Source organism: Rhamphochromis longiceps, linkage group LG4 (genome assembly GCF_057381845.1).
Source record: "Rhamphochromis longiceps isolate RC_006_pf linkage group LG4, R_longiceps_female_GT1.1, whole genome shotgun sequence".
NCBI lineage: Eukaryota > Metazoa > Chordata > Actinopteri > Cichliformes > Cichlidae > Rhamphochromis > Rhamphochromis longiceps.
In genome coordinates this window covers 9984788-10004590 of record NC_140560.1, presented here as the reverse complement: position 1 = coordinate 10004590, position 19803 = coordinate 9984788, and the positions used below count along the sequence as shown (strand labels likewise).

The window sequence follows — 19803 nt, the reverse complement described above, 5'->3', positions numbered from 1 at the left end:
TGAGACAAAAGCACGATAGGTACTTTGGTTGTCCTCAGACTGCTCCGTTGCCTGCATGGCCTTTCGGATCTGCATGCGGATGATGTCGATCTTTGTCTTGCTGTCCTGCAGCATCTGCTGAGCAGTCTGGAGAAGCTTCTTGTCCTGAAAAGTGACAAGAGATCATGTCACAGGTTGAACACCGGAAGGTGCAGGTGACAGTAAACATAGTGAGTAAGACTTTTTGCTGGTGGTTGTGCTAGTTCAGTTACCTTGGTACCGCCACTGGAATATATTGGAATCATGTTCTCTGCTCCCTGTTTGACTTTCAGCTCAATGTTCAGTTGCCGCTCCAAAGCAGCTATGCGGTGCTGATTGGTGGACGTCTGGTTGACGGGTCCTGGAGACTTATTTGAATCTGGTAACAGAAAGAGAGTCGGCTTAGGAGGTCAGGTTGCTTCTGATGCAGTCTTTCAAACATCACTTTTGTCAAATGGTCGGACATGAAGCTAAAAACTGTGTGTAGGTTTTCTTTTGGTTGTTTGTTTTTTACTTGTTTTACTCCATAAAAGGCCAACACACAAGACATTTATATGTTTTTACATATTTCCTGCCTAAGGAGGCATCAGGTTTCAGTTACAAGTGAGTAAAGTTTATATATAAAGACACTTTCAGATCGGTATTTTCCATCCATCCATCTTCTTCCGCTTATCCGGGGCCGGGTCGTGGGGACAGCAGCCTAAGCAGACAAGCCCAGACCTTCCTCTCCCGGTCTACTCCTCTAGCTTGTCCGGGGATAACACCAAGGTGTTCCCAGGCCAGCAGAGAGATATAATCCCTCCAGCGTGTCCTGGGTCTCCCCCGGGGCCTCCTCCAGGTGGGACATACACCTCACCCAGGAGGCGCCCAGTAGGCATCCTTGTCAGATGCCCGAACCACCTTTCCTGGCTCCTTCCAATGTTTTATGAAGCATAAATCTAGTAGCAGGAATCAGCTAAAGCTAACAGACTTTTTTTTAATTCCTGACTTTTTTTTAGGAAAAAAAACCTAAAGCTGAGTAATGCACCTTATAGCTGAAACGGTGCATTACTCAGGCTTATGTTATCATCACATCATAACTACAGTTCTGGAGCTCGATTAAGGTGTTGTTCATTTCTTAGTTTAGTTTCACAACTGTTTTATAATCGTTAGGCACCATGTGGAAATATGAGTATGGAAAGGTGCTGATTTGATAAAACAGGAATGGAACCCCTGGTGCCAAACAATTTACCTGCTAAACATTAGCACTGATACTATGAGCATGTTGGTATGTTAAAGCATTTAACTCAAAGCTCCAGCGTGCCTTATTAACATCTCAGTGTTATCTAAAAGGAGGAAACACAAAAAGGCCTCCAGCAGCACAGGCAACATGTGATGTATGCTCCAAATCAGATACAGTAAAGCACTGTACCTTTGTTTTCTTCATGGCCTTTGACCACAATGTGAGCATCCAGCTCTTGGAGCTGAGCCTGGAGTGACTCAAGCTTCCGCTTGGAGCTGCGGAGCTGTGAGTCCACCTGCTGGGCATTCCTCTTGTCGGTAGTGGCCCTGCGCAGATTCTCTGCACCCTCCTTGATCTTCAGCTCCTTGCGGATCTCTCTGCGGATCTTCTCGCGGTGCTCATCCAGCCGCTGCTGCACACTGGAGTCTGAAAAGTCTGAGTTTTGGTCCAGACCGAGCTGCTGGAGCACTGACAGCCTGTCTGTGTCACTCTGAAAAAGGGAAAAAAAAGGAGATGGTTGTTATTGTTAAAGAGCCTAAAGAGAAGGGAAAGGTGATTTCCTACAAGAACATGAAAAAAAGGTTCTATATTTAGGTTGCTGTTTATGAGAAGGATTATTCAGTTTGACCTAAGAAACTGATTTGCAGGGTGACGGAGCAAAGCTGAGGTTATGACAGTAAAAGCTGGAAACAGTCACCCTGCACATATTTGACAAAATGAAGCACTGCAGGATAAAAGGAGAGAAAAACTGTACGTCTGTGAGAGAATCGTCAACATTTGACACCTGCCAAGCTGACGTGGTGAAGCAGCATCAAAGCAGAGGCAGCACTTAAGTGTGTAAAGAGCTGAGTGCTCACATCAGCTCTCCTGCTGATCAACACTAACCAGATTACAGAAGATTAGAACAGCAACAATGCAAACTAAAATCAATCAGGGTCTCCTTCTGGATTGGTCACTAGTAAGCAAACATAATAGTAAGCATACATGAGATGCAATATTTAGTAGAGGAGAAAACAGAATATCACCAGATGCACAAGAGTTTAATTTGAGCTTATTTCCAGCATCATTTTTTTTTCTTGGTCGCTAATAAAACAGTTTTACATGATTAACAGTTAATAATCATCCTTATTTTTCTTATACTGGACCTTGGTGCAGCCCAGCAGTTAATCCTATGTCAGAAACAAGCTTTTTTCTGCAAGCCAACTTTCTGTGTGTTTCAAACAGAAAGTCTGAACAAAAGGTGGACGGACTGTGTTGATCAGAAGAGAATACAATAAGATGTAAAAGAAAGGAGGAAGATCAGGGGTGTCCAACTCCAGGCCTCAAGGGCTGGTGTCCTGCAGGTTTTAGATATCACCTTGGGTCAACACACCTGACTCAAATGATTAGTTCATTACCAGGCCTCTGCAGAACTTCAAGACATGTTGAAGAGGTAGTTTAGCCATTTAAATCAGCTGTGTTGGATCAAGGACACATCTAAAACCTGCAGGACTGGAGTTGGACCCTCCTGTGTTACACGTTACATTAGCAGCTAATGCTAACAAGCTTGGTTACCAAACTGCATCCATAGATTATGCGTGAGCAATACACAATCAGATACCTGCTAATATTAGCTAGGAATAGTACAAAGTAACAGTTTCACTCACAAAATCAAACTAAAAACTTCTTGAATGGACTGTACAATTAACCACGCAGGAATTTAGACTGACGTTTTGCAGATATGTGATTGCTAGCCATCTGACATTAACTCTTCTGCCATTCTGGATGTTTGACAACCATGATGGCAATGTAGGGTCACGTGATTAAGACCTTGAGACCAGTCAGTAACCATTTGGCAACCAGTCGTAAGGGGAAAATGAATATTCCAACAACCAGTTGCTGAGTGTTTGCAGGACCTTGATGGGAAATCCTTTGCTAAAGCCTCAGGAAAACAGATATAGAGAGCAGTCAGTGACCTCCTGACAACCACTGGTAACTAGGGAAAACTGTGTATCTCCAACCAGCTGTGATTGCTTTGATCGGTAGCAGACTGCTGTGGTCACTCACAGTTTGAACACACTAACTTTTCTACAAGCACTTACCAGCTATTCTCCAAGCAGTAGTGAAACTGTGAAAAGTGTGACACAAAACGGAAACGGAAAATGTTTGCTGGCACAGTAAAAGATGCACCTTCCAGTACTGGCTGCACAATTGTTACTTAGAAGACAAATATTCTCCATTTCTGGTTTGTGTCACAGTTTCTCAAGTAACTGTGTTTCTCTCAGTTTCTCTCAGCAAGTATTTGCAGTCATGTTGACAACTTCTATCCAAACTGCTGGCAACCATGCCAATCTGATACTGACCAAGGCAATCATAAGGATGCTTTTGGTGGAGGACCCTCTTTGTGACCAATTTCATCTAGTGATAACTAGCAGCCTCAAGGACACATTCGCCAATCAGTTAAGAAATACATATTTTTACCTCAAAATATCATGTCCAGTATGGTAAGCAACTCGTGTGCACGATGTCACGTGAGAAATCTCTACTATTTTTAACATAATTTTGTTAAAGCTGTTCCGAAAGGCAACAACAGCTATGGGTGACACTGAGTTTTACTAAAAAACCCTGCAGACAGACAGGCACACAGCCCTAACCCTAGCTAGCAGCTGAACACATAGCTGTAGTAGATGTTCACAGCACAGAACAACACTCTATGAGGAGGTCAATAAAGCTAAAGCTTAAGTTGTTTAAAACAACTTTTAAACAACCCAGAAATATTAAACAGTTATCATAAACGTTTACCTGGCTGCCACAAATGTTCTCATTAGCTTTTTAACTCTTAGCAAATACCCGGTACCACGTTAGCCGCTAAGTTACGATTAACCTAGTGGCTATGGCTAAAATGAAAAGCTAGCTAAGAGCTAGGCAACAAATATTATCAGGCCTGCACATCTGTAATGTTAACAGACAGCCTTAATTTAACAAGGTGGCTGTAATGTATGAGTTACCAATAATAATAATAATTTGCAGCTAACTGGCTATACAGATTTAAAATAATTTCTAGCAGGCATTTCTATTTCTTCCACCAAAGTAAACCTATAAAAATGCTTATTTCATTACTGAAGTTGGACATTTTAACATGGGAGCTTAACATAGGCATTGTTCATTTAAAAAACATATACGCTTGACAGAAAATATGGGAAAGCATGATTAACCTGCTCTTTTAAATTATGTGCATGGATTAATTTAAAAGTTGTTAACAACAGCTGTATCAGTTGTTACAGGCTACACCTTCATCAACGCGGCTCCAAAGAAGAGTTTGACCTCTGCCTTTAAACTGATTTAAGCCGGTTGATTTCTCTCATATTTCGAACTCAGTATGATGATGATGAACAGGCGACTGGAAGTTAACTGGAGACAGCAGGCGAGAGTCATTTGATGGGGAAGAACTTCTATGTGTACCAACGGCTGAGCATGGAAGGTAGACAGAAGGAACCTGTGAATCCGTGGAGCTAAACCTTTATGGCAGCAGATGGGAATGGGCACTGATGCATCCACAGTAGACTTTAAAAATAGGAGAAGTTGGCTGGAAAAAAGTTCAGAGATACTAACTGAACCCTCTTCTGCCAACATGAAGAAAGCGGAAAGTAAGCATTTAAAGGCATACAACAGGAAGTGAAGCGTTTTGTGGTGTGGCTCCGCTCCTGAACGTCAGATAATCTCCAGCAAACTCAAACTACAGGAAACGTCTTTGGCAATTTGGTCAAATTTGTCAATGCAACCATCATGAGATAACCATCATTATCTTACCCTTTATAGATGCAGCCCATAAAACCAAATAAAACCTGATGACACTAAAAATGAAACAAAACATTTTTAAACAGCAAAACCAAGATAAAACTAAGTGAATTCTTTAAAAACTGTTGTAACATCTGAGGGCTCTCAGCTCCACTGTGCTGGAGTTAAAAGACGAGCTGCTCAGGGCCTTTCCCTGCACTGTGCAGCCAGCTATCCAGCTTAGCGGATCTGATTACAGCCGCTTAGGTCTCCGTGTCCATCCAGCCACACACAGGCTACGGCTACAGCACTGTTCTCATTAGGCCATAATCCATCGGCAACACAATGCACGACAACCAAACCACATGGCACAGGCCGAGGGCTTGTGGGATTTTAAAGCAGATTTAATGCAATGTTACGTCACTGCACAGCTCTGAAGCAATCAAACTGAGCGTGTCTCACTTGTTGTTGAAAAAGGTCAACTATGTTATCTTGCTTGGTCTAGAAGAACAACAGACGCACTATTTTTATACACGTATACAGAAGTAGGCATGTACGATGGATGCATACTGCTGTATATTATTAACATCGCTGATGATGTGGCAGACCTGAACAGCATGAGCACGCCAGCAGCGGCCATTCATGGCAGAAAAGAAAGCGGAGCAACCATGAACTGCAGGAAGGGAGAGTTTGCACTCTGACGTAGTCCTGCTCGACACAATACAACTTAATCCCTGGTGTTTTACAACAAAGAACCTCTGGAGTGAGGTATAAGACAAATCAGGCAGCAGGGTGAAATCACAACAGTGGACAGCAGTCAAAATTCACAAGTGATTCGCTGTGAGACAGTAGATGTTTTTACAGGAAATGAACGAGGAAACTGACAGAAAAGAGAAGGGCCACAGTAACGCAGGGAAAGAAAGCGGCGGTGTTGAGGCCTGCTCCGGCCACAGTGGCCTACCGAAGACTCTGGATCACCCTGCTCGGGGCTATCAATCAACTGATCCCGTGGCAGGTCTTCCAATGCACAGTCCTCACTGGCCATCTTTGGCCTCCCTCCGGCTTTGCTCTTGGGCCACCACACACACACACATACACACACCCAGCACTGACAGCAGCACCAATCAGACAACACAAAGTCCTACTCCTGCCTCCCCCAAATCCAGGATGTCCTTCCCGCCAGGAATCAAAAGCCAGGCTAAATCTGGAGCGAGTGAACAAGGTGGAGGAGAGGAAGAAAGAACGGCATAGACCGAGCCCCACCTCGCTGCTTCCTGTTCTGCTCTTTGCCAGATAGAGACTGAGGCGTCATGCACTCTGTACACACACACACACACACACATTTAAGTGGTTTTGTAACTGAGAGAGCTCACAGTCACTCTGCTTCCTGCTACCGAGTCCCCATAGCTGAGAGACAGGCTGTTGTGATAGAGTCTACTACCAAAGCAAGTTCTTGTGTATTTTTGGCATATTCGTGAATATGGAACTATGATACACACACAGATTTTATGCATCCAGGTCAGAATTTCTGCATAGATAATAAGACACTGTCAGAAAAAGTGTTGGATTAAGAAAATAAACCTCTAAGTGAGTAGGGATGTGTCAAAGGACAAGCTGATGGATCTGCATTCCCTGGGATAAAGGCTGAAGCAAACAAACTCTTCTCACTTGAACACTAAGCCATGGATATTAAAAACCTGTGCACGGAGATGGACTTTGCCTGCAAGTCTATTTGAAGATGGCACAAAAAATGCTGAGCAGTCACTTCCCATACACGAACAAGCAGTGATCGCACATCAGCAGCACTGACTGATCGCGGCTGTTCCTGAGGGCAATAGATGGTCTCACTGCTGCCTGACTTCTGTACTCTTCCTGCCAGCGAGAGACAAGCAGGTCATGGGTTTATCTGACTCAGATGCTCAGCAGCGCAGTGGCACTGACCTTCCAAGCCCTCACTGTGCGGCAGATAGCCGTCTCTGGCCACCGTGTATCCACCATTGCAACAACATGAGACACGAGAAGGGAACCAACAAGCACACACAGTGTGGCATTTAAAGAGGCACCAAAGCACATCCAGTTCTTCATATTCCCGCATTTTACAGCAAGGGGAATAGGAAGTGAAATAAGATGAAGTTATGCCAACCTATGCAAAGCACAGGCAGTTAGAAATGTTCTGATAACAGATATCCACACTGTGAAACATATCTGTGTGCGGGTAATAAAACATTTCCTTACCGGGCAGCTGTCACTCTCAGTGGCTGGTGTTTTGCGTGGACTGGTAGCTGCGGAGATAACAGCCCCCATGCATCCATGCTGTCTCTCACCTCTACAGATATGGCTGAGATGTCATCATTAATTCGACAGCAATGAAAGTGAAAATTTCCAAACTGATCTCAAACTATCTTGAAGCCTGTCAACACAAAACTGTGTCTCATTGTGTCTGTGAAATCGCAGGGTGTGCAGCTGCTAAAAGTGTACTGACCACATTATCAGGAACTAAGATCATATCACTTCGCTCTTAAAGTTACAGTCAGTTCATCTGATTTGGATTCAAAATTAAAACATAAAATTACTGTCAGTAAACAGTGCCAACCCTCAGCCTCCAAGGAGATCCACATAATGTACCAGTTTGAAAATCCTTGGTGACTTCCTTCATTGGCTATTGCATTCACAGGATTTTCTTGACCTCTGACCTTAAGGTCAAAGTCACTGAGATTCAAACTTGTCTGAGATTTTTAACAGATACATATAATATGAATTTAAAAATCCTCGGTGGCGTCTTTCACAAGTTATCAAGTTAACAACATTTTCACAAAACTTGACCTCTGACCTCTGAAGACCTCTCGGAGATTTTTCGGAGATTATTATGACGACATATTGATGAAAATCTGTAAAGAACTTTCACTCTCTGTGCTGCTGTTCATTTCTAAGAGCTCTGAAACTTTAAACGGGATATATATTTAAACGTTAATGTTACCATCCCATAGCCTAATAAAGGACATGTGGAAATTGTCTTACTTTGTTGGCAGATCAAAGTGAAATTTGTTTCAAGTTGCCCATATAAAATCCATTCCCCCAGCAGATAATCTACACTGCACTTAAAACATGCTGTAAACAAGAGAATCAGTGAAAACGTGGCACTTGCAGTTTTAACCAAACAGGTTAACTCATGTTCAGCATCCGTTACCATAGTGATTTCGCCAGATAAAAAGAGAGTGACAGAAAGCTCGGCATAACTTGCTAACCCATTCATCTTGCTTCGTACTACACCCCTCTGAAACCCAAGGTTTTTTTGTTCTATTGTAAAACACAATACAGCACTCCTTCAAAATCTTCTCTCCGTACAATATGTCCAGTCGGGCCGCTATTTTTAGATCGCTCTACAGAAGTCCGGCTCTGTCCCCTTGCACTTGTGCATCTGTGATGCAGACTGGATCTCCACTGTGTAAAAACAGGGAGCTTTCAACTCGATTTTTTTTTTAACTGTTGTTAACTTAGCATTTTAACAACTGTTTATAGCAACTTTTTACAAAAGGAAAAAACACCTCATGACAAATTTTAAGGCTTTTACTGCCTGAGCAGAAGTCTTGCTCCCCTGCCACCATGTACTCACTGTTTAGAGAGTGAAAGAAGGCTGTGAACAGCAGCAGCAACCAGACTGAGAAAAATAACAATTTTATCTTGGTATTCAGCATGACCCTTGATGAGTTTGAATCGATAAACTTGATGACACAAATATCTGTATGAAAGAATAACAGTTTAACTCAGTTTTTCCTTGTTTGGCACCTTGTCCTCCATCAACGATCAACACCTGCTTGTTATCCATAGCCTTTCTGAACAATGACAGTGTGTTCAGAGCAGGGTATTTTTCCGTGACCTGGACCCTGCCTTTCATCCAACTGTCTCTGCTGATCTTCTCACGACTGGCCTGGGGAGTCTTAGCACCCCTGGCAAATTGAAGGACTGCCAGGGACTGGAGGCCTTAGACAGATGCTCAGACAAAAGTCTGACATCGAAAACATCATCCTGGCTTAATGAGATTAAAACACTGTATAAATTTTACATTCCATCAGTGAATTGATTAGATAAGAAAATACTCCACATAGACTTTGCCATGGCGATATAATAGGACGAGATTATGAATCTGAGAGAGGAATTCCATCCATAATTAAAATACTAGTGTTTAGTCCTCCTTGATTTTATTTTAAAGTTAAGTCACTGCTAACCGGCTAGCACTGGATCTTCTAGTCTTATGTTTTTCCCACCACATCATGGCAGATTTCAATCAGTCAGCTGCTCATCCAGCAAGAACAAGGACCACCGGCTAAAGTTGGAATTGTTTCTAGATGAAACAAGCCTATAGGTCAAAGTGTGGAACAAAACAACTCCCAACTGCTATCTTCATCTCTCTCTCTCTCCAACCCCTTCTGTCTTGGCCTGTCTGTATTTTCTTTGCTTTATACCTATTGTAATAATAATAGTGTTGCTCCCTCTTTCCTCTCTTAAGCTTACCGTCCATCCATCGTGCACATATCTCTGGTAACAGAGGCTGCCCGGTAACGCCGGTGGGTGACAGAAAGCTATCCCTTTGATTGAGTTTTAATGGCCTGTCAACTCATCTTAACTCATCTGGAGTTAAAAATACAGATTAGGTCCATTTTGTTGGAAGTGCAGGCGGTCAGGGAATGCTTCATTCTGTGAGCACTCATTTTATTACTCACTCGCTCACAAACACCTGCAATTCACAGGCAACAATTGTAATGAGGAGGCTTGGGAATGGACTTTCTTACCTGAATCAAGTTATGAATAATTTAATAAATGAACCCTAAGCCGCGTTTTGCATGAGGAGGCGTTTTTGTCCCTGAAAGGGGGACTTGTTGGAAGTTGAGGAAAATTCATTTTCTTTCATAAAGGTTAAAAGTGAAATGCAAGGTCATGTTGTCAATTTTATTATGTGCAGATGTGGGCCATTTCTAAAGAACGTCTGTAGTGTGATAAACCTCACCTGAGCAGAAGTGGACTAAACAGAGAATTCCAATTAATCCCTGCACTTACAAACACACACACACAAACACACTTCTGCCCAGCAGATAAAACAAGGCAATGGATACCAACAGAAAACACTGAACAAGCTCGACCACAAAGATACATTAACTCTCATTTCCAAGACTGACATCCACAAACACACAGGCCTAATGTACTGTAACTGATTGGTAATGAATAAAACAGCACTGTAAAGGACCATGTCAGTTGGATGTTGAGGGTACTAAGAGGAGGAAGTGTTGCTCTGCATGATGTTGGCACAGCAGATCAGAGGGAAGTCTGCTTTTGGGCTTCAAAGTTAACTTGAGGACACTGTTACAGTCAGCGAGACTGAGCCGACTCCTATGTGAGCCTAGTTTCACTACCGAGCAGTAGAGTTAGGTATGATCTTTGATGTGACTGATGCCATTCTGTCCACCAAAAGCTACAGCAAACAGATCAATCGCTTATTTTAGCTTTTGTCTTGCATTTTGTTTTCTTGCATTGCACGGGGATAAAGTGGTAATAAATACGAGAGAACCAGAAATAATGGGGAATCTCAAGCCCCCCCAACTTACACACTTATCCTGCATTCATCTACATTACATTCCTGGCCATTTTAAGACATTAAAGTAACAGGGTGCAAAATAGCATCATTAATTGTCAATGCATTGCAGATTGCAGACAACTGAATTATGTTTTCTTACCCATCGCAATTTAACCCTTTAAGACCTACCATAGAACCAAGTCCGCCAGAGCTTATATTATATTTTTACATGCTGTAGTGCCATTTTTGGGAGCAGGTTGCTATACATCAATACAACCATGATAGCCCAAATTTTAATAATATGTATGCATTAAGTGCATAGTAATTACATAAATTGCAAAAAAGTGCAATAAACTACAAAAAAATTGAAAATCGTTTTTGTTTTTTTAACATATATTTCTAGTTAGAGAAATTTAAGAGGCTTATCCCTTAAAACTGTAAATACAAAAAAGTTGCACAAAATAGTTTCCAACCACAGCAAATTTATTTTGAGTATCTTCATAGTTTTATTTTTGAAATACACCAATTTTTATATACTGCAGAAAAAACAAAAAACAATCCTATAATGCAAATCTGCAAAGAAAACAGTGTGTGCATCAAAATAAACTATTTCCAGCAGTGCAATTTGACTTCTAAGCATCCCAGAAATGACACAGAAAGTCATAAAGTCAAACATAATTTTTTAAAAAACACCAGTATAGGCTTATAAGGCCTTGATGGTAAAAAACTACATTTCTGCGAAAATGACGTCACTTCCGGTTTCGGGCAGGTCATGGCGGACACGTGATAGTTCACGCTGACCTCTATTCCAACATAGGAAGTGTTATGAACAGCTGATCGGATCGGCAAAGCGTGTTTCTGGAATATTATTTTTTTGTTGCTGCAAGTGCTTTTTATGCAATTTTTGCAAAGCTATATGTGGAAGGAAACCGTGACCTAGGACAAGCTGATGGCATAAGATGTAAGTACAACTCCTCCGGTTTCATATGCAAAAACAATAATTGCGCTTTAGTAATTAGTTTAGTAATTAGTCCATACAAGTAGATGAGTCAGTGAAGCTCACTTCTGACCGATGAAAGTGATATTGAGATGAGTTGAGGATATCCTGAACATTTCTATTAACATTTCTATTAATGCTGTCTTTGCCTCTGTTAGCCACTGTTAGATTCTGTTAGCTGCTGTTAGATTCTGTTAGCTGCTATTAGATTCTTCTGTTAGCTGCTGTCAGTGAAACTTTCTTTGAAAATTGTTGGACATGGACATTTAGTGAATAAACCTGTCATATGATGTGAGAATGTAATCAAATTCTTTATCAGAGGGAAAGTTTGATTTTCAGGATACTCGAGCCATTGAGGGGCATAATGTTAGCTTAGAACCAGCTGTAGCTGTATTAACTAGCTTGTTATCAACTGTCTGGAGAATGGATGGTTAGGTTTTTTCTTCATCACCATCAGTTTTAAACTCTGCAATTGTGTTTGACTTACACAGCAATATGAGCATTTTTGTTGGCATTTATGACTCAATACAGCCCCAGTTTCAAAAAAGTTGGTCCACATGTAACCTATGTTTAAACAGTAAATAATATGATGATTCTCTAAAACTAATTGGCCTCTATTGTGTAGACGCTATATAAGCTCCTAGGTAATTTAGTAGGTGTCAATCTCTTCATCTTCTAGGAGGAAAATGAAAAAAAGTTCCTTTTACGTTTAACAGAGAGCATGCATAGTAATAGCTGGCTTTGTAGAGTATAACACATGGAGTTTTACCATGCAAGAAGGCTGCGGAAATTGGGAAACATACAGTCATGCTCAATTTTAAATATCAAATATTCTTCATTTAATCTGTTTTTCGGAAATGCACAAACCTTATCGCAGTGAAATACTAAATCACTGCAGTTCCGTTTTAAGACCAGGAAAACATACACCAAACAAATCACAAAATTATTTCAGCCAAATTCCCAGCTGTTATAAAATCTGTATTGGGATTTAAACTCTTGCCCTCTATGAATGAGTTAACTGCTTACAGAATGTACCTTGGACTGTGTCTGTGTGCTGCCTGTTAATCCCTAAAATCCCTTATATTCCAGGGAAATTCTCTAGCCAAATCTCCTTTTTACAAAGTGTAACACTGCCGTACGTATATGTGCTGTACTCTACTGAATTCACATTTATGAGGGGAGAAGATTCGCCACGTCTGAGCAGACAGGAGACAAAATGTGCTCCGGTTTAGGTCACAAAAAAAGTGTCTCGTGTCCGAGTGCACATCTGCCTGCATGGCCGTGAGTTTGTGAATGTGCAGCAATGTCCGCTTCACAGCCGGGGAGGAGCTGATCGACATGCACGGCATCGTTGTGAAAGAGTCTATCTTCTCAAGAGACTTCAGTAAACACTAATGTGTTTGTGTTCCTAGCTTTGTCCATTGTGAACTCTCCTGCAACAAACAGGCGCTCTGTTCAGGCTCCTCAGGAATAAAACAGCATAAAACCCCGAATGGGAAAAGCTCCACAGTTCTCATAATTAATATGGCTCTGTCTTGCATGTAACAGAAGCTTAAGGATAAGATAGAAATAAAAATGACACAGTTGAAGGATTGTGACTATTTCCAAAAATACCATTCTTTTAAGTCCATTTTACTCCAACCTTATATTAAATTTTGTGTGCAAGGCAACATCATCTTAAACATTGCTTCTATGTAGTATATTTATATGTCATTAACATGCATGAAATAAGACATCCAAAAACAGAAATTTATTGAACTTCTCAGATAAATAATAAATGACAAAAGGAGCAAGGCACATTTTTAAAAAAATACACTATTTACCGCATTTATTTGCATCAATCTTATTTCAGCTCAGTGTGAGTCATTACTGCATACTGCTGTTATTTATGGTCATGCTAGACACGCACTGAGGGAACCTCCTCTCACAAAAACACACTCACTTAAGTTTGAGTGTTTCTGATGATGACATGCTATGTTACGGTAATAACACAATAACACCTTCCTAATAAGTGCTAAACTGAACAGCAGGAGCGTGAGAAAGAGAGGAAAGCATTGTCATTGTCACTGAAGCTTTTCTGCTGCATACTGCAGAAAATCTTTTGGTATAGCCGGCTTAAAAGACCTCCAAACTGCTGACCTTTTGTTAGTTCTCCTGCTAGCTGCTGCTATAATGTGGTGAGATGAAAACAGAATAACCGAGGGAATAGAACAGGTGGTTTCCACCCACTGTTTAACCAATTCGGTCTTTTAAATTTGTATCAGACTGATTGAAATCCCAGATTGGTGCATCCCTACTTGTGGGAAGTTATACATCAAGACCACCCCTTACAGAGTAGAGGGCCAGTGATGACAGATTTGGCGTTAACTAAGTAAGAAAGGACATGAATCAGAGGAGCTCGTATGTAAGCGGGTTGTAAAGTGGCTTGCAAAGCTGTATGCAGGCTGAATCAGCTAAAGCAGCAACCCGTACATGAGATTTGAGGTCATATATGTGACATTCATTGCTCAAGAGTTGTCTACCACATTGACACGGTAAAGCCACTGATTGCTAGGCAGAAATAAGCATTTCCAAACTGGCTTGCAGTGGTTCCTGACGGTTGATCTTGTTGCTAGCACATTTCCACATTTTCTTGTAGTTTTTCATGTTTGTCTGCTCTCTACCTATTAGCTGTGTGGCAGAAAAACGTAAGAAAGTGCAAAGCGAATAGAAAATGGAGACGTTGTAGCCAACGTGTTTAAAAGGCACAATTTTTCCTTTGAAGACAAACAGTCTCCATTTCTGGTTTGTGTTGCACTTTTCGCAGTTTTAAAACAGCTCGGACAGTATTTCAAGACCATCCCTTGCATTCAAACTACAACCGCAGCAAAATACGTTTTTGACTATCGGTTGGGTTGCAGACCAGTCTCTAGGTCTGTATGACACACACCTAGAGAGTGGTCTGCAACCACCTGGCAACTACTAGTTGTAAAGCAACTTGTTGTTGCTGGCAACCAGTTGGGGAAGGCACTAGGAAAATTATGCCTCTGTTGCTGGGGCTATAGCAATCATTTTCATAGTGCCTTCCCCAACTGGTACAGCTAGTGGTTGCTAGGTAGTTGCAGACCAGTCTCTACGTCTGTATGATTTTGGCCTGCTTCACTTGAGCCTATGCTGCCACTATGATCGTCACATGTCCAACATGGCAGACAAGTTAGTGTCACGTGTTTAGTGGTCACGTGTCTGCAAAACCTTGATAATACACACAGAAGTGTATCGGCTGAGCCATCAGCTTACATGAGATGGTATTATGCAGCTTGCTGGCTGAGCTTGACCCCTGGTGTACACGAACAAACGCTTTGCTTTTGGAGATTTGTAGTTATTTGCTTTTAGGCTAGCCTATTCAGTATGTTTTTTAAAGAGCAGCCCCTGACTGGCTGAGAGGTAAAAAAGGTCAGTGGAAATAAATGCAACAGACATAACCCACTTTTCCCTGAATGCACCACTGAGATGCACCTGCATATAAAAAAGGCAGAAAACAAAGTTGTTGACCTACAACAGTCAGCCTGCATAAGGGTGTTACTCAGAGGAGAACCCATGAGGCACTTTGCAGTCAGAACTGCTTTAACTCCATGCCTTTCTCCATATTTAAAACTGATTTCAAGTTGGGTATGGGAACGTATGGTGCATTACACTCAAAAAGACTGAAAATATATGGAATATTAAGAGCTCTCAAAATAGGAGAAAACGCAGGGGAGGTCACAAAGGAGAAAAGGCATGTGATATCAGGTATTGTAGGAAGTGAGGTAATGTGCATAAAGACAGAAGCCTGAAGGGAGAGGAGGAAATAAAAAGCTGATTCGGTCTATAGATTAAAGTCACACAGGTAGATGGTACAGCCCCATTTAGCAGGAAGTAACTTCCTGCAGATTCGATTTTAAGAAATTCAACTTAGTGCTTCTTTGTGGATGCTCCATAACTGAAATCTCACAGGAATCCCGCAGCCTAAAACGTGAATGAGGTACAACTGCTGCAGGATTTGCCCCATTACTGTACTGTACTTCCTCCCCCCACCTCCCCCCCAACTTCCTGGTATAAATCCAAACTCAGATGTTGTGTAAATCATGCACGGATGTCCATGAGAGATTTCATCAGAAAATCATGTGTTTTAAATCTAAGGTTATTAAGATGTCATCCTGCAGCGTCTTCCGGCCTCTTGCTCCTGAATCTAACGGGTCAACAACAGGCTTTGTGACACATGCTTTACTCAATATGCTAACATGTCACCTACAGTGATTATCAGAGGACAAAGGGAGCGGAAAGAGACACACTGTGTAATGGAGTGGCTGAACCGGCATGATGGTAATGGACGAGGAAGATTAAAAATGATTATGGCAGAAGGGCTGAGGGGGATAAGAGGTCCATTCTATAATGCAGACGATTATCCCTCTTTACTGATGCTGTTGATTATGACAGCGAAGTGCTTAGAGCGGGAGGAAAAAACAAACATGCAGAAATGTTTGCAGATTTGTATGATCTTGGTTGCACTATAATGGCTAATGAAAACAAGACTCCATTCATCAGGTCAAAGTAGTCTGCAGAGAGTAGTCTGCACATGATGTGGCACTTTGATTTTTCTGCTGCTCATCTGGGGTTATGCAACGGTGCAATCCTGCAAGGGAATACTTAGTACTTACTTATTCAATATGCTTAGGAGCACTGCATGAACCTCACTTTTAAAAAGGCTCAAAAAATAGCTAACAAAGCATTATCTAGGGACTATTTTCAGATGTGGATTCATGCACCAGCAGCAGATAAGCATGTGTGGATATGACTCAAAATAAAACACTGTTCATATTTCTAAAATAGCACGTCTGACCAGCAACCACTAGGGGTAAAAAAAAAAAATGCAGAAGAGCCAAAAAACTGCAGTCCAACCATGCTCACAGCCATGCTAATGATGCAAACAATAATGCTAAATCATTCTACCAAAAGCTCAAAAAGTCCTACTGTTTAGTAAACCCATCTTATGGGCGGTTTATACGTCAGTCAAAAGGATCCTGTGCTCTCATTAGTATTTACTTCAATCACTCACTGTGAAGATGAGAAAAAAATGTATTCGAGACCGACTTCACAACACCGGCACGCTACAGCTGTGGCTCAAGAGGTTAAGCCGGGTCTACTTATTGAAAGGTCGTGGTATGATCCCTAGCTCCTCCAATCTACATGTCGAAGTGTCCTTGATTACGACTTTGAATACCAAGTCCCCCTGATGCATGCAGCTCCACTGGAGTGAGTTTGTGCATGAACCTTAGAATGAAAGCAATGTACCAATGTGTGTATGAATGGGTGAAAAAGACTTTGGGTATAAGTGCTCAGCTAGAGTAGAAAACTGCTCTAAAGTACCAGTCCATTTCAGCAGCTTGAAGTTGCTGAATATGACTGACTTTCTATCATTACTAATCACCACATAACCGCCTGTTTGCAGTCTATCAGCAAATCAAGAAGTGCATCTTGGAAAAGTGAGGGTCTGTGGGGACACAGGTTTTGGATACACTGATAACACTTCTTGTAGGATCAGTTTATTATTGGTTCTGGAATTTCAGCATGTGTGTTGATAAGAAGAAAAATATAAAAGTTAGAGCCATGTGACAGCAATTCTTTTATACAATGTAGTACTGCTGGTCGGAGCTTATCGGAAGAAAAGGGTCAAGCCAGGGATCATAAAAGTCCGAGACTGCCCGTAGCATATCACAATACGTATCCATATCAAAGCTGGTGCAGCCTGTCAGCTAGTTCAGTACCAGAACTATGAGTCAAGCTTTCTCTTTTCTGTCTTCTGTTGGCTTTCCCTCTTCATTAAAGACTATTTATGCTTCTCCAGTTACAGCTTTCATCATATCCCGTGAATTGTTGATATCTTGGCGGGGGGGGGAAAGCCCAAACTAACAATGGCACCTGGGTGCTTTTTGTTCCTCTGTATCCCACTGTTCCAGCAATTCAACCTCAGAGACTTTACTAACAATAGCTGCAGTTTGGGTTACATTCTGAAGGGTGGGCTTGTTGTCGGGCTAACCAGCTACTACCTTTGTCGCTCCCTCTCAAGAAGGTAATAACAGAATTTTTTGTTCCACTTCTCTCAGACTTTTACGGCCTCTGGGTGGACAGAACAGACAGCTCGCTGTTGCAAGCGACATCATGGCCGACCACGCTGCTGTTCCCACGAAGCCTCAGCGTGGCGAGCATCTTAAATCCAACACCACCCCTGCAGCGCTACACACCGGCTATCACATGACCTCTGCACGGTAGCGTGGCAGCTCATCTTATTGCCTCAAGTGTAACCACAATCAGGTCACACAGTACAGGTTCCTCTTTCTCTTTACTTTAGCATGTGGCAACTTCATCGTTTCTACCATGTACGTCATTTTGCAACACAAAGGTCTCGGCGTCCAGCTGCCATGTGCTGTCATGATTTAAGTGAAATAAGTCCGAGTGTTCTGAAATAAAACTTACACTTTTAAAAGCTTGCTGATGCCCCAAGTCTGTTTTCTTTTATTGATTAAAACCCCAAACAATCAGATCTTAATCAGTCAATCTGATGTTGAAAATGAGCTTTAACTCCAGACCCCTAGCTGATTTGATCTTTGTACTGTTAGCAAATGGCTCTAGTTTAAAATTGCATTGTACTAACAACATTATTAATAAAGCCACAGGATCAATATCAAGTACAAGAGAGAGGACTGGCCAATAAAAATGACCAGTTTTAACTTTATGTGGAAGTCCAGTGGAAGTGACCAGGATTAGATATTTCGTACATAAAACTGATACATTTCTTTGGCTACAAAAAAATGAAAATATCTTTCAAGTAGTTTGAAAAATGAAGGCAAAGTGGTGCTTATACATAGATGGCTGCCCATCCCTGGGGTTTTTCTCTTCCCAGTATAAGCGCTTGCTCACTGGGGGTCATCTGACTGTTGAGGTTGGAGGAGGACTACAAAACAACTCAGTCTTTATGGTCTCCAATATTATTGTCCCTAACTTTAAAAAAATGCACGTTTAAAGTGTAGCTAGGGGTGTGTCTAGACTTCACCTCAGCTACAGAGACGTCAAGCATGTGTTTGTTAACAGCGCTTCTTCATCTAATATTTGTGGTGGATGTGGTGTTTGCTGGCCGTGTTGCCCCCCCCGAGTATAAACTTGTTCTAAATGTGAACGAATGTGCAGCAGCCGGCATCAGTGACAAAACCATACACAGAGAAAGGGCCAGACCACATATAGTCAAAAGTAAAAATAATTTTTACCTACGTAATTTCCTTCTTCAGTGTTGTATTTCCTGTCCTGCAGTACAATAATTAGGTTAAAAAAGTACTATACATCTGATTTTGCTGTCTGAGGACAACATATGGTTTACTACTTTATCATATCTTAAGCTCAAGCTTCATCACTTCGGACACAGTTTAAGGAAATAATGTTGCCACAAATCCATGAAAAGACTCATTCAGATGACATTTGAACATCTAGTACACATTATGACACGTGGAAAAACTCATATTTACTGATGAAGATTATTCCAGCTTCTTAACAAACTGCACTGAAAATGTTTTTTCTTATTTATTCTTTGTTTTTGTTTTTATGATAAAATATGGAGTTATCTATCTTGTGGCTTCGCCTTTTTACCTCAGTGAATGGTCTGGCAGTGCCAAGCTGAGGTAAAAAAAAAAAAAAAACACAGTCCAAGCTGTTTCACAAGCTCACCTCAGCCTCAGTGCCCTCTGGCATCACAAAACTACTTTAGCAACCAGTCGGCGTTGATGGCTCCCTTCCTTTGTGACCTTCCTGTTCTTGGGTAATACTGGCAGAATTACCACTTCCAGAAGGAACTTACAATACGCTGCGCTAACATCGTTTCTCCAGCTTGTCCTTCTTAGCGGCACAATCGTGTAATACCACAATCCCTTAAGGCTCTGAAACACTCACCAAACCAGCTTAGAAAAAAAGCAACAGTCTATGCTGATGGTTTTCTCCAGTCTTTCTGCTGTAGTTATAGTTTTGCTTGGTGTCATAGATAACTAATCCTCTGAATGTCTGCCGGGTGACTGCAGCATCAGCTGGTTTGCAGACTGGTCGGCTGAATTTAAACATGACTGGTGAACTGTTGGGAGGTGCAGCCATTAGACTGGAAGACGGGGAGTCATGAATTCTAGCTGACATTTATCAGATTTTTTTCCCTACTCTGGCATTTAAGGTGTTAGTATTGCTCTC

General features: G+C 41.6%; 1 protein-coding gene across 3 annotated transcripts in view; it reads right to left on the bottom strand.

The window, feature by feature from the left end:
- Positions 1-19803, bottom strand: part of pkn1b (protein kinase N1b) — a 44368-nt gene that overhangs the window by 16383 nt on the left and 8182 nt on the right. For 2 of the 3 annotated variants that reach the window (XM_085403177.1, XM_085403176.1), the window contains exons 3-5: positions 1430-1730; positions 252-397; positions 24-144 (exon numbers count right to left, since the gene is read on the bottom strand). In XM_085403177.1, the coding sequence (XP_085259303.1) occupies positions 24-144; positions 252-397; positions 1430-1730 (568 nt within the window). Of the gene's footprint in view, positions 1-23; positions 145-251; positions 398-1429; positions 1731-5957; positions 6278-19803 lie in introns of those variants that run through there. The other variant, XM_085403175.1, reaches the window with a different exon arrangement.